General features: G+C 40.5%; 1 protein-coding gene across 3 annotated transcripts in view; it reads left to right on the forward strand.

Annotated features, from left to right (window-relative positions):
- The window catches only part of dipk2b (divergent protein kinase domain 2B), a 107,200-nt gene that overhangs the window by 87,999 nt on the left and 2,975 nt on the right, over positions 1-16,226 (forward strand). For 2 of the 3 annotated variants that reach the window (XM_080203268.1, XM_080203270.1), the window contains 3 exons: positions 6,870-7,134; positions 11,311-11,484; positions 13,997-14,285. In XM_080203268.1, the coding sequence (XP_080059394.1) occupies positions 6,883-7,134; positions 11,311-11,484; positions 13,997-14,285 (715 nt within the window). In that variant the 5' untranslated portion in view covers positions 6,870-6,882. Of the gene's footprint in view, positions 1-2,371; positions 2,731-6,869; positions 7,135-11,310; positions 11,485-13,996; positions 14,286-16,226 lie in introns of those variants that run through there. The other variant, XM_080203267.1, reaches the window with a different exon arrangement.

Below are 16,226 nucleotides of genomic sequence, written 5' to 3' on the forward strand. Positions count from 1 at the left end.
AGGAATATCAATAAGGTTTAAAACCAATAAGGTTTAAATTCAACAATGTCATACCTGGTTCCCAGATGTACAATGACCACCATTAGTGCAGGGCAAAAGCTGACTCCCGATCTGCACCGACGTGCAAGCTCCTAGGGCCTTTCTACTGGCAGCCAACAAGAGGGCAGACTTTACTTCAATGTTGAAATGAGAATTCTGTACCCATTTACAACCTACAATGTGGAAGCTGAGTCTTGTATGGTCTAACAACAGTCCTTAAGGCAAGCACTGGAGGCCACTCAAAACATTGCTCCAAAACTTTGGAAAATTCCATTATTTGATTAAGAACAAGAGTGCCCTTCTTGATTTCACAAAATGAGTGCAGGCAGCAGACTGTCCATGATTGCCTCTCTCCCAGTCATCTCCTTTCCATACAGCCTTACCTGTCAGTCTTGGTGTGGTCTAATATTGATTACAGCCCAATCTTTGGGATGTTCAGTTGACACCCAGAGCTGACCAGAATCGAGGCCCGGACCAATTTTGGATGTGTTCAGGTGAGTGGTTATTGAACACTGCCAGAATCACCTTTGCATCTAAGTGTTCTCCAATCTCCATCGCTCAGTTTCAAAAGAAGTGTGTAAGAAAACAGGGAAAATAAAAGCCTTTGTGATCTATGAAGCTCCTTCATTCCACACACCCTAACTATCCCTATCATTAGGGCCCAGCCCAGTAGTCGCCTGTAAGAATATACTGCAACATTTCTCCCTGACTCTTACAGATATTTCAGAAAGGACCGAATAACAACTGTTCACCCTCACATTTGTTCTGACCAGTTGTTCTGCAAAAATATTTGCATTTGACAAGGTCCCACATGGCTGACTGATACAAAAACCAAAATCAAATGGGATTTGGGGTATGCTAGCTAGATAGGTACCAAACAGGCTTGGTTATAGAAGACGGAGTGCAGTGGTGGAAGGGTGCTTTTCAGGGTGGAGATCTATGGCTAGTAGTGTTCCATTGGGATCAATGCTGGGACCTCTGTTGTTTGTAGTATATATGAATGACCTGAAGGAAAATGTGGATTGTCTGATTAGTAAGTTTGTGGATTTCATGAAGATTGGCAGATTTGCTGATAGGGCAGGGGATTGGCAGAAGATACAACAGGTTATAGATAGGTTGGAGACTTGGGCAGAGAAATGGCAGATGGAGTTTAATCCAGATAAATGTGAGGTGATGCATTTTGGAGGATCAAACTTGGGTGTGAATTATACTGTCAACGGCAGAACCCTTAGGACCATTAACATACAGAGGGATCTGGGTGTGCAGGTCCAAGTTCCCTAAAAGTGGCAACATGGTGGCCAAGGTGATTAAGAAGACATATGGAATGCTTGCCTTCATCAGTACAGGAGTTAGCAAATCATGTTACATTTATATAAAACATTTGTTAGGCCATATTTGAAGTATTGCATGCAGTTCTGGTCACCACATTATCAGAAGGATGTAGAAGCTTTGGAGAGAGTGCAAAAAAGATTCACCAGGATGTTGCCTGGTCTTGATCGAGGGCATTAGCTATGAGGAGAGGTTGAATAAACCAGGATTGTTTTCACTGGAAAGATGGAGGCTGGAGGGAGACCTGACAGGTCTACAAAATTATGACAGGCATAGACAGGGTGGCTAGTCAAAGGGTGGAAGTGTCAATTACAAGGAGGCACTCTCAATGTGAGAGTGGGAAAGTTTAAAGGAGACGTGTGGGGGGAAGATTTTCATGCAGAGGTTGATCGGTGCCTGGAACACACTACCAGAGAAGGTGGTGGCATCAGACACATCAGCAACATTTAAAAGGAATCTGGATGGGTACATGAATAGGGAGAAAATAGAAGGATATAGACCAAGTAAGATTTCTTTTAGTTAGGGCATCATGATTCACACAGACTTGGAGGATTGAAGGGTCTGTTTCTGTACTGTACTTTTCTTTGTTCTATTAAATAGTTGACTTTCACGACCATGACAGCAAAACTCAAATTTTGCTTGATGACAAAATAGCATTCAAAATATCAATCATTGCAACCTCACCCTTTTACAGTTTGGAAATTAATTGAAACATAACTTCTCGCAGTGATTTTTTTAAAGTTATTGTTCTGCTAGAAAAGCTTCCAAATGATTTCTGAGTGAAACAGCCAGGATATCCTACCATTATCTGTAGCATAACAGATGAGTGTGTTGAAGTTATTATGTTGTGTGGAGATGGGAGGAAAACTGATGATGTGGCCTATCACATTCCGACACTGGCCAATATGGGGAAGTGGTACCATAGCAACCAAATTATCAGCATGCTCCATACTTCCTCCAAGAACAATCAGCTCTCGGATAGAGACTGCTGGACTGACAAAGACGTCATTCCTGTAGTTGTATCTACCTCAAAAAGTACTTCATGCTCCATTTGCAGAAGTCACAATTTAAAAACTTTCTGGAGAATTTTTGCTGCTGGTTAGTAAATGTAGATGAAGAAATTTCAACTGAGTGTTAAAGGATCTGTGTGGAGGGCTCAGCAGATATGTGGAGCTGTGTCATCTTGGCCTTGATAGCACTGGTACCTTTGGCATTAAGTTTGGATACAAAAACTAAAGCCATTGCTAACATAACAAGGATGAAACCAGTCTACAACTTTGGGAGGAACTTTCTGGGCTTGGATAAATGCAATGCCTGTATAGGGACATCTCTGTGCAGAAAGTTCTTCAAAGAAGAAATCAGGTGAGAAAAATGGATTGCAAAGGAACTGACTGTAAACTTCATTATGTATGAGAGCTAAATATATTCTCTTTGCCATAAATCCTAAGTATGAAGTCTGGACCTTTCAAAATATATGTTCACATTGAAAATGAAAAGTATGGCAATGTTCCTATAGTTTCTGGGACAGGGTGTGGTATTTTGTGTGGGTGTAGAAAAATATTGAAACAGTTCTTCATAATTTGATTCATTCTGCTCAGCAGAGGTCTAGCCCTGTTTGGGATTTTGAATGTCATTGTCTTTGGCTGAATATCCTGCTTGAATTACACAATTGGGAAGTATTTGGAATGTGATAAGAAACATGCTTGGAATGCAAAAGTGACGTGTGGGCATGTCCCCTTTGGGGTCACACCATCTCATTCAGTAGTTCAGGATGGAACTCCTCCTCAAGATTGGAGAAATGTTGGGGGGGTTGGTGGTTAAGAAGCACAGGGGTGGCACAGTGGTGGCAGAACTGGGCAACTCCAAGGGTAGAGCAGAGAACTGGATTGTTTTTCCCCCTGTTCTTCCTTTGCTATAACACTTTATTTGATGCTATGTGCAGGGTGGATATGGGTTCACTGTTGGTGGTTTCTCTTTTTAGTTTAAGGCCTGATATAAAATAAATTCAACTGAAATTTTATTTATCAAGAAAGTTTCGAAGTATTCGAGAGAGTGAGAATAAACTGGAGTTTATATTTTTGCTGTAAATGCATTCAATAAATGACAGAATTGCTGTTTCCTGATCCTTTCAGAATGAGAACTGTTTCCAAATCTCGTTACTTAATTGTTTTAACCCCTTCTCAACAAATATGTTCGCTTCTTCCTCAATACTGCACTCTAATCATGAGAGTAAAAAGAACCATGATGCTGGACATCTGATAATTAGTCAAAAATAATTGGGGGTGAAATTGATCTATTCCAGTAGCTCAAAATGGAAGCGTAGTGAATCAGCTATTTTCTAGTGTAAATCAACTGCTGATTGGCAATGAACCCATTTCACATGATTAGCACAGACCAGTTTCGCCTCCCAGAGGGAGTTACCATCCTTGCCTGCCTATTTCATAAACTGAGTCAACTGTATTGCAGATGATACTGAAAAAGTAGGAAGGTTTTCAATTAAAAATGAGGGAGACAAAAGAAACTTCCCATGGTAATGGATGTGAAATGTCCACAGGGAGAGATACTGAATGATGTCCATTACACTAAATGTGCATTTCCTACCAGTTAATCATGTACCACAGTGGTATCTGCTTTGAACAACTATTGTCTGATCTCCCTCCTCAAGGACATTGATTAGAAAGGCAACGTTTCATAGGTCTGAGCATGCAATATCAAAAAAAATGAAGAAAGTGCAATTTGGCTTCATCAAGTCCATTCCTTTCTATAAACTCAGGTATGTCTTCCTTTTACAAACTTCCTAAACCTCTCCCTAAGGAGTAACTTGGATTTATATAGTGCCTTCAACATAATAAAAAAGTCCAAGGCAACTCTTTGAAAGAGTCACAAGTGCTGTAGATAAAGAGGAATTAATGGATGTACTGTACTTTCCAAAGACATTTGATAAGCTGCCACATCAAATGTTATTGTGTAAAATAAAAGCTCATGACATAGCAGGTAACATATTGACATGGACTGTAGGTTGTTTAGTTAACAGGAAAAAGGGAGTTGGTATAAATGGATTCTTTACTGTTTGGCAGGATGTAACGAGTGGTGTGCCACAAGGATCAGTGCTGGAGCCTCAACTTTTTATAATTTATATAAATGACTTGAAGGAAGGCACTGTTGATGTGATTGCTAAATTTACTGATGACACTAAGATAGGTAGGGAAGTAACTTGTGAAGAAAACATATAGAGGTAACAAAGGGACATATAAATAAATTAATTGGATTGGCAAAAACCTGGAGAATGGAATTTAATGTGGGCAAAAGTAAAAATCTGCATTTTGATAGGAAGAATAAAAAAGTTTGTCTAAAATGGTGAGAGATTGCAGGGGTCTGAGATTCAGAAGGATCTACATGTCCTAGTGCATGAATCACATAGCTAAGTATATAGGTACAGCAAGTAACTAAAGCTAATAAAATGTTATTGCTTATTGTGAGGTGAATTGATTACAAAAATAAGGAGGTCGTTCTTTAGTTGCACAGGGCATTGGTGAGGCCATATCTAGAGTACTGTGTACACTAATGGTCTCCTTATTTAAGGAAAGGTGTAAATATGTTAGAAACAGTTCAGAGAAAGTTCACTAGACTAACACTTGGAATGGGTGGGTTGGCTTATGAGGAAAGGTTAACTCACTGGGCTTGCATCCTCTGGAATTTAGAAGAGTAAGAGGGGACTTGACTGAAACATAAGATTCTGAGGGGTATTGACAGGGTGCATATGGAGAAGAAGTTTCCTCTTGTGGGAGAATCTAGCACTAGGAGTCACTGTTTAAAAATAAGCAGTCACTCATGTAAAACAGAGATTAAGGGATTTTTTTTCGCTCTTAGAGGGTTGTGAGTTTTTGGAGCTCTCATCCACAAAAACAATGGAAGCTGAGTCTTTGAATATTTTTAAGGCAGAACTAGATATTCTTGATGAACAAGGGGGTGAAAGGTTATTGGGGGTAGACAAGAATGTGGAATTGAAGTTACCATTAGACCAGCCGTTATGTTATTGAATGGTGGAGCTGAGCCAAAGGGCCAAGTAGTCTACTCCTGCTCCTAATTCATATGTTTATATGAGGCCTTGGAGTGATTTGAAAACAAGGCTGGGAATTTCAAAGTCAAGACATTGTTTAATCAGATGCAGTGTTGGTCAGTGAACATTGGAGTGATGGGTGTTTGAGACTTGGTATGAGCAAGGCAGCAGAGATTTGGATGAATTCAAGTTTCCTGAGCATAGAACGTGTGCAACAGTCTAGAAGTACATTGATATGGTCAAGTCTAGAGATAATATAGGCGTGGATGATGAGTTCAGTGACAAATGAACAGAGTCAGAATTGGATGTTACTGAGGTGGAAATAAGCAGTCTGAGTAATGGTGCAGATACATCATGGGAACATAAGTTGGGGTCAAATATAGTATCAAAGCTGCAAACAGTCTGATTCAGCCTCAGATTGTTGCCAGCAGGGGGATGAAGTCAGGGATGAAGGAACAAAGATTGTAGAACAGACTAAATGGCTTTCATCTTCCTAATACTAAATTGGAGGAAATTTTTGCACATACAGCACTGAACGTGGGATGAACAGTCTGACAATTTAGCAACAGTGTAGAGGCCGAGAGGGGTGGTAGGTGAGATAGAGCACGGTGGTGACAGCACACATGTGGATGCCAACACCATGGGCAGAATTCTCCCATTCTCACACGGTGGGTTTGGTGGCGGGCAGCAGTGGAGAATCTGATGGGAGCCAGAAATAAAGCTGCTGGCGTAAAATCGTGTTGCAGTTCTCCCAATGGTGGGTCAGTCTTCCCGCTGGGAGGTAATAGTTGTTTGCTGCTGGGGCAGGGACTGAAACCCGATTGAAAGGGAATTTAATGTGGAGTTCAATTTCAAAATCAATTTTTCCTTCACAACTCAAAGAAAACTCCTAAATAGAAAAATGAAATTGAACCTTATTGAAACATATAAGATGATTAGAGGTTTAGATAGGGTGGACAGTGATAGCCTTTTTCCTCGGATGGAGAAAGCTAGCACGAGGGGGCATGCCTTTAAATTAAGGGGTGGTAGATATAGGACGGATGTCAGGGGTAGGTTCTTTACCCAGAGGGTGGTGAGGGATTGGAATGCCCTGCCTGCTGCAGTTGTAAATGCGCCTAGTTTGGGGGCGTTTAAGAGATCCCTGGATAGGCTTATGGATGGAAAGGGATTGGTTTAGGTTTGAGGGTCATTGCTTTTTAATTGGTCGGTGCAACATCGTGGGCCGAAGGGCCTGTTCCGCGCTGTAATGTTCTATGTTCTATGAACCCTTGTGAAGAACAATTGAGTTCTGCAACAAAGACAATTAATTTGTATGATGATGTTATCTGTAAACATATGAATAGTGAAAGGATAAAGATTCGTACCAGGTCAAAGCAGCGTGTACATGAGCTCCATTTCCATAGTTCTAATTCTCTGATACAAATTATTCTACTTCTTGCAGATTTGAGAATTGGATGTCTGCAGCATTAAAGCTCCCTCCGAGCCACAAAACAACATATTTTGCAAATTACACAGCTGACGCTGAGAGCTGGAAGCCAGTGGTCATCTCTCGGTTACAAAGCAAGTTTCAGAATGAACTTTCTGATAGGAAAATTTGCACTTCAGCATCAAAGAAAGCTGCATGCAGCATTGAAAATGTTCTGAGAGGCACAGAGCGTTTCCAGAAATGGCTGACAGCTGATCGGCTCACTGCTGAGCTGGTTCAGGTACGTTACTGAACCACTAGGTACAGGATATACAACTGATTCTCTCCAATTGTACTCACCTAAAATGATCAAGTTCATGGCTACATCTGTAGAAAAACAGATGATCACCAGTCATGACTGAGAACTATAGAAGTGACTAGCTATGACCCGGGACCTCTTGAATCTATTTAAATAAAAATATATTACTTGCAAATTTTCCGAATACTATATACTGTAAATAACATAAGGTTGAAAACCATCAGCAGACATACATTTTCCTTAATTGTAAGAACATTACTAAATCCAACTGAAGTAAGTGGGGTTAATATATTTCTGAAGACATTGATCAGTGTGGTAGGTTTTTGGTTAATGGTGGTATGGGGAGTAAAGTATTGCTTTGCTTACCTTTCATTTGAAATAGTCAAGGTAGCGTAGTACCTTGGGAAAAGATTTACCCCACCCTTGTACTTGTTATATTCCTCACAACCTTATTATGACCTTCAACCACATTGCCTATTATTATTACACCTGCAGAAACACACAATGAGAAAAGGAAGTTCCAGGAACTAATGTTTGGTGATATTATAACATAGAAATTACTGTAATTAAGAGATGTACATGTAAATGAGAGGAACAATATTCTTCTTGCTATTGCCTTGTTTACACCTAATACTTAAGCCATAATGGGACCAGATCTGCATTGACGATTTATCTCTTTGATCTACCACTGTTTTGTCCACTGGCTTCAATTTTCCAGCACTGTTTGATTTATGTGCCCAGAGTTCCTCACAGAAACGGCCAAGCACCTCAAGCAAAGAGTGAACTTTACAGTAGTAATGATGGAAAAAACTGTCGGCAATCATTGTCGCAATTTCTCTGAAATTTGTGTCCATACATGCGCAGCTAGATGTGGAAATTCAGAAATTGCTGTTAGTGATTCTTTGCTTGTGTTTCACTGTTGAAGTTCCCCCAGTAAATCAATTAGAAATCACTGAACTGATGTGAATGCCCCAATTGGCCTCAGTGTAAAACCTTTGTAAAGGTTGCACATTGTTGGATGAAATGGAAGTGTATTTTAATAACATACTAAGTTCATAATTACCTCTGAACAACAACTCTGGCCCTGAGAGAATAATATTATATTTGTGGATTGTCATAGTTCTCCATTATGATTATTATGCCTTTTTTTTTTAAATGTATGTGACTGATATTTCAGTTTCTGCCTTAACTCCATGCGTATGTCCCAATAAGTCATTTTGGTCTCTGTAAAATTTAAATGAATGTGAAGAACAATTAATGTATTTGCTGGTTTGCCATTAGTAAGAGAATTTCAATGCTCCAGCTTACCTGGCTTGATGGTATCACTGACGCAGGAACATTGAAATCCATTTCCCTTGGTGTCTGATACAAGTTAATGTTGGAAAGTCCACACACCCCCCCACCCCCACGGAGATCAATAAATTTTTACGGGCAGCTTTCTTTGAGTCCTTCAGCAAGCACTGTCATTTCACTGCTGTCTATGAAATCCGAGCCAAATGGTTCAGCATGAAGTCCATCATTAAATAGGATAGGATTTTCCTGTAATTGTATAGGGTGTTAGAATGGAACAATCTCATTAGTTACAGGCAACATGGTTTTGTAAGAGGGAGGTCGTGCCTTACAAATCTGGTGGAATTTTTTGAGGAGGTGACAAAAACGGTTGACGAAGGAAGGGCCATGGATGTCATCTATATGGATTTCAGTAAGGCGTTTGACAAAGTCCCTCACGGCAGGTTGGTGAAAAAAGTTAAGGCTCATGGGATACAAGGATAGATGGCTCGATGGGTAGAGGACTGGCTTGGCCACAGGAAACAGAGGGTAGCAGTGGAAGGGTCTTTTTCCAGCTGGAGGTCTGTGATCAGTGGTGTTCCACAGGGCTCTGTACTGGGACCTCTGATATTTGTGATATATATAAATGAATTGGAAGAAGGTGTAACTGGTATGATCAGTAAGTTTGTGGATGACACGAAGATGGCTGGACTTGCTGATAGCGATGAACATTGTTGGACAATACAGCAGGATATAGATAGGCTGGAAAATTGGACGGAGAAATGGCAGATGGAATTTAATCCAGATAAATGTGAAGTGATGCATTTTGGAAGAACTAATGTAGGGGGGAGTTATACAATAACTGGTAGAACCATTAAGAGTTTAGAAACACAGAGGGTCCTAGGTGTGCAAGTTCACAAATCCTTGAAGGTGGCAGCACAGGTGGAGAAGGTGGTGAAGAAGGCATACGGTATGCTTGCCTTTATAGGACAGGGTATAGAGTATAAAAACTGGAGTCTGATGTTGCAGCTGTATAGAATGTTGGTTAGGCCACATTTGGAGTACTGCGTCCAGTTCTGGTTGCCGCACTACCAGAGGGACATGGAGGCTTTGGAGGAGTGCAGAGGAGGTTTACCAGGATGTTGCCTGGTATAGAGGGTCTTAGCTATGAGGAGAGATTGGGTAAACTGGGGTTCTTCTCCCTGGAAAGACGGAGAATGAGGGGAGACCTAATAGAGGTGTATAAGATTATGAAGGGTATAGATAGGGTGAACAGTAGGAAGCTTTTTCTCAGGCCGGATGCGAAAATCACGAGGGGTCACGGGCTCAAGGTGAGAGGGGCGAGGTATAATTCAGATGTTAGAGGGATGTGTTTTACGCAGAGGATTATGGGGGCCTGGAATGCACTGCCAAGTAGGGTGGTGGAGGCAGACACGCTAGGGTTGTTTAAGACTTACTTGGATGGTCGCATGAGCAGACTGGAGATGGAGGGATACAAAAGAATGTTCTAGTTGAAGATCAAGAGCCTCAGGTCGTTCCTGGGAATTAATAGATTCCTATCAGTCGTCCAACAAATTTTAAGGCTCGCCTTGTCACATATGTTGGAGTTATTGGGAATCTTCCATTACTGTCTGTATAGTCTGTTGTATGTCTATTTATGTTTATTGATGTCTCCTTTTACATCCACAGGCAATTCGGTCCACCTTGTTGGCCAATAAAGTGCATACACGCAGTGGGTCGCGCAACGGTTGCTCTTGGATGTTGCTTCGAGAGTTGCCTAGTGCTTCACGTCTGTTAGTGTACGCTTAATCTGGACCAATTGACGGGCAACACGTCAGCTCAGTGATTATCACTGTCTGCTGAACAGTTACAGGGTCGGATCTCTGGCTTGGATCAATATCTGTGGGAGTTTGCACATTCTCCCCGTGCTTGCGTGGGTTTTCTCCGGGTTCTCCGGTTTCCTCCCACATCCCAAAAACATGCTTTTTAGGCTGATTGGTGTCAATAACTTGTCCCTGAATTGGATCTCCCTTAATCTGACATACATATAATTACCTAAATTTGCATCCCTTTATTGTGGAGTCCCCTGCAGGTAGACAAAAACGTCAACGAGCGATGAAAGATTTGAAAAAGGCACTCACTGAGTGTTAAAATGGGCGGCGTGGGCTTGTAGGGCCGAAGGGCTGTTCTTTGTTCTTTGTTCGTTCTTTGTGTTGATGCGGCCACACCTGGAGTATTGTGTACAGTTTTGGTGTCTTTATCTGAGGAAGGATCTCCTTGCTATAGAGGGAGTACAGTGAAGGTTTACCAGGCTGATTCCTGGGATGGCAGATCTGTCATATGAAGAGAGACTAAGTTGGTTAGATTGTAATTATTAGAATTTAGAAGAGTGAGAGGGGATCTCATAAAAACTTCTAAAATTCTAACAGGGTACATTCAGAATGTTCCTGATGGTGGAGGAGTCCAGAACTAGGGGTCATAGTTTGAGGATAATGGGTAAACATTTTAGAACTAAGGTTAGAAGAAATATCACTACCCAGAGTGGTGCATGTCAAGAATTCACTACCACAGAAAGTAGATGTTTGATTTCAAGAAGAAATTAGATTTTGCTCTAGAGGCTGGGGGTATGGAGGGAAAGGTGGATAAGGATATTAAATATGATCAGCCATGATCATAATGAATGGTGGAGCAGGCTTGAAGGACCAAATGGCCAAATCCTGCTTCTAGTTTCTATGATTTTACCACCTATTAATTGAGCAATATAATGTATTAAAATTGAAGCTGGTCCTGCAAAATGGCTGAGTGATTTTAGTTTTACTGAATATTGCTGCACTGCTGTGTGCAACTCATGGAGCTTCTTCTATGTTGCCATTGTTTTTTAAATCACAGAGTCTCCCTAGCCCTTTACTGAGATGTCCATCCCAACGCCTGCTGGACCGGATTGTTCGGCGTTACGCTGAAGTGAGGGATTCAGGCAGTGTCCTGATGCGACATTTCTCTGATCGGGACAAATTACGCCTGCTCTATACCCTGTCTGTCAACACCCACCCCATTGTCCTGCAGGTACAACTCCTTACATTTTTAATGTCACTGCTCTCATCCTGAGTGAGGTATAAATTTTACTCAGGAATCAAACTTTTATCATAAAGAATTTAACATATTTGACTATAATCTGTTTTGTCTTCAAGATAAAATAGAAATAAGTTAAACAAGAGTTCAGATATGAAATGGGCTTCCAAGGATTTATAAATTGGTATCTGCTTATTCACATGGTTACATAAAAGTGCTTTCAGTGTTCAAATTCTATTATCCCTTGACCTCTTTACTGACATAATGAAGACACAAAACAATGTGAGAATCAAATGTTGTAGCACTTTGTCAAATTGATGTATGGCATGTCCACAGGATCTCCTTTATCCATGTTGTTTGTTACTTCCTCAAAGAACTCCAATAAAATAGTCAAACATGATTTTCCTTTTGCAAAACCATGTTGACTTTGCCTGATTGCACTGAGATTTTCTGAGATTAACCTCCTTAATAATAGATTCCAGCAATTATGACAGATGTTATGCTGTATGTCCTGTATTTTCCCTCTTTCGGTCTCTCTTCTTTCTTAGAGGAGTCATGTTCACTATTTTCCAATCCGATGGGACTTTTCCAAAATTTTGGAAATTGAAACTAATGTATCTAACATCCCAGTAACCACTTATTTCAAGATCCCAGAATGCATGCCATCAGGTCTGAGGGACCTGCCAACCTTTATTTTTAATAATTTTCTCAGTATCCTTTCCCTGGTGATTGTAACTGTTTAAAGTTACTCCCACCCTGTCACTCCTGATTCAATAATTTCTCAGATGTTACTTGTATCTTCTACAGTGAAGACAGATACAAAGTATCTGTTCAATTAATCCACCATTTCCTTAGTATCCATTATTAATTCCCTACACTCACTCACTAGAGAACCAATGTTACTTACTCTTTTCCTTTTTAAATACCTGTAGAAATTCTTATGTTTCTAGCTAGCATTCTCTCGTCCTCCTACTTTCAGCATCCTATTAATCATTGTCATTCTTTGTTGTTCTTTACATTCCATCCAGTCTCCTGACCTGTCAGTTACTTTGTGGAATTATGTGCCTTTTCTTTCAATTTAAAACTATCTTTGACTTCCTTAGTTAGTTACAAATGGTGCTTCCCTACATGAAATGTATCTTTTTCAGTATTCTGAAGTATCTCCTTAAATGTCAGATATTGCACGTTGACTGACCTATCCCTTAACCTAATTTCCTAATTCACTTCAGCCAGCTGTATTTTCATATCTTCATAATCATCCTTATTTAAGTTTAAAACACTAGTCTTAGATCCCCTGTCCTTCAGACTTTGTGAAATTCAATCATTATGATCACTGTCACCGAGGAACACTTTTCGCTGTAAAGGGCACTAGTTAATTCTGCCTCAGTGCACATTTTCAGATTTAGTACAGCCAGTTCTCTGGTTGATTCTAGGAAGTGTTACTCTAAGAAACTGTTCTGAAAACATGATGATTTAATCAAACAGGCTACCTTTGCCAATCTGGTTCATCCAATCTATATGTAGATTAAAGTCGCCCATGGTTATCATCATGCCAATCACACAAGCCCCCCAATATTTCTTCCTATATCTCATGTGGTTATTGTTTGGGTGCCTTTAAACAACTCACACAGATGACTTCTTACTGTTACTGTTTCTCATCTCTACCCAAACCGATTCTATATCTTTATTTCCAGAACTAAGGTAATCTCTTTCTCTATTATACGAATGTCACCTATAATTAACAGAACTGCCTTTCCACCTTTTCCCAGCTTCCTGTCCTTCCTAAACGTAATGCATTCTTAGTCTCAGTCTTTGCCATCCTGTAACCATGTCTTGCATTCATACCTTCTTGTTCCCACCCAGAACTGCTTCTGGATCAAAGTGTTCAGGTAACCCTTGCACTGCCTGATGCCCCACAATGCCTACATCTCAGAGTTCAGCTCAACAGCTGTGAACTGAAGTTCCTTGAGTTGCAATCTACTGTAGATGTAGTTGTGTGAGATTGCAGTTGCTGTCCATAAATGCCCACATGCTTCAGGGAAAAGGCAGGGTAGTAGGACAAAATGAGTTATTCTTGCTGAGAGCCACAAACATAGCAGGCTCAATGGCATCTCTCCCTGTTGTCACGATTCTATGATTCCAATATTTGTGTCCTTATGCACACATAATGGACAGTTAATGTGCAGTTACAGCAAAAAGCAGAGAAAATCCTGAGGCCAATAAAGGACAATTACTCTCCAGTGATCAAAAACAGTCTAGGAAATCACATGGATTATAAAGCCTTTTAGATGATTCAATCTCTGGCCCAGTCAAGAACCAGTCCAATTCCTTCTTGATGGCAAAATGGCAGCACTGGCTGCATCAGCTCTACATTATTAACCTCCTTTTATTATTCTATCTATCTTGTTTGTAAGGGACAGAACTGCTTAACAATTCTTTAAATTAATTAGAATTACAAAAGAAAACCCACGATAGTCCTGCAAAATTGACAGTGGTACTCTTTCAGCTTTTCCCAGGGGCAGAAGGATGGCCATTTGTGCGATACTTTGGCTCTTGTGGTCGAGTAATTGTGACTCCGTGGACGATTCCGATCAGGGAATATTATAATGCCTCTCTGGAGGTTACTGCAGACGTGGCCTACCAACTCCTGCAAATCACTCACTCTCTCAGAAACAATGACTTGAATTATTTCTTCTACTATACCAGCATCCATGATAATATGTTCGGCACTTTTGAGGATGGACGTCTTTACGTCATAGATACCAGCACATTAGGTATCATTGATAAACAGGAAGGTAGGTATTCTTGCTTTTTTTAGTTAACAGGCTATGTTACCATCTATTACTATTAAATACTGTCTAAATTGTGTAATGTTTTTGTACAGTTCACCGTTATTCCATCCTCCTGCCTGGCAACTTCTGAGGGTGAGCCGTTCCATTCACAATTTTGGAATTATATTTGACTCCAAGATGAGTTTCCAATCATATATTCACACCACAACCACCTACCTCCCATTGCCTGATTCCACCCCTGCTTCAGCTCATCTGCTGCTAAAACCATCATCCCTGCCTTTGTTACCTCCCAACTCTACTCTTAGTCAGACTCCTAATAGCCATGATTGAATGGTGGAGCAGACTCAATGGGCCAAGTGGCCTGTTTCTGCTCCTATGTCTTATGGTCTATCTTCTACCATCCAGAAACCCAAGTTAATCTAAAGCTCCACTGAGTCTATCCTAACACATAAAAGTCCTGTACATACCTCACTGAGCTACACGGACTCCCAGTTAAGCAATGTCTCAAATTTAAAATTTTCACTCTCATTCTCAAATCCCCACAGAGACTTTATTCTTCTGCAATCTCCTCCAGCTCCACAACATTCCAAGCAAGGACTCCAATTCTGGCCTCTTGCTCATCCCAGATTTTAATTGTCCGGCCACTGGATGGCCAAGCTTTCAGGAAATTCCCTCCCTCAATCTCTCCACATATCTACCTTTTTCCTCCCTTAAGACGCTCCTTAAAATGTTACCCTTTGACCGAGCATTTTGGTCATCTGCTTTAACATTTTATGAGGCTCAGCGTCAAACTTTGTTTGATAAATGCTCCTATGAAGCACCTTGGGATGCTTTGTGATGTTGAAGGTGTAATATTACGTTTTGTTATATCTATTGTTTTTTAAAGTTTACATTACTTATATATATTTTGAAGTTCTGATGTATTTTAATGAGCCATTTTGTAGCATTCAGGGAGGGAATTTCCTGAAAGCTTGGCCATCCAGTGGCGGGACAATTAAAATCTGGGATGAGCAAGAGGCTAGAATTGGAGTCCTTGCTTGGAATGTTGTGGAGCTGGAGGAGATTGCAGAAGAATAAAGTCTCTGTGGGGATTTGAGAATGAGAGTGAAAATTTTAAATTTGAGACATTGCTTAACTGGGAGTCCGTGTAGCTCAGTGAGGTATGTACAGGACTTTTATGTGTTAGGATAGACTCAGTGGAGCTTTAGATTAACTTGGGTTTCTGGATGGTAGAAGATAGACCATAAGACATAGGAGCAGAAACAGGCCGCTCGGCCCATTGAGTCTGCTCCACCATTCAATCATGGCTATTAGGAGTCTGACTAAGAGTAGAGTTGGGAGGTAACAAAGGCAGGGATGATGGTTTTAGCAGCAGATGAGCTGAAGCAGGGGTGGAATCAGGCAATGGGAGGTAGGTGGTCGTGGTGCGAATATATGATTGGAAACTCATCTCGGAGTCAAATATGATTCCACCTATGCTTGCTCAACTGAGTCAGTCTACTCTTTAATTGTTCTCACTTCTACGTTAATACGTCTTAAAGAAGGCATTTCCTTTATAAGAACATAATGTAGCATGAATAATATTAGCAAAAATACTATCTAATATGATAATCCAAATTTAGCACAATAGTTAAGCAAATTAGCTGGCTAGCCTTGGGTGGGTTAAACAATATGCAGGTAAGTAACTTTTCACTCCAAAATCATAAGCCTAGATGGGGAAACAGTGTATAGCTCTCGAGCTCAAATGAGTTCTGTTATAATTCATTGACTTTTCATATATCTGGGACTACAAATCAAGGCCCTCATAAAGGAATGTGAGCAAAGTCATACTAATTGATTGACATGGGTGAGTGAAGCTCATCTCAGACTACTATTTCCCTTCATTTACCCATACATTTTATCTTCCTCACTTAAGATCTCTGCATTATATCTCACACTGTAAGA

The sequence above is a fragment of the Carcharhinus amblyrhynchos genome, chromosome 15, assembly GCF_965287045.1.
Source record: "Carcharhinus amblyrhynchos chromosome 15, sCarAmb.v2.hapA, whole genome shotgun sequence".
Classification (NCBI taxonomy): Eukaryota; Metazoa; Chordata; class Chondrichthyes; order Carcharhiniformes; family Carcharhinidae; genus Carcharhinus; species Carcharhinus amblyrhynchos.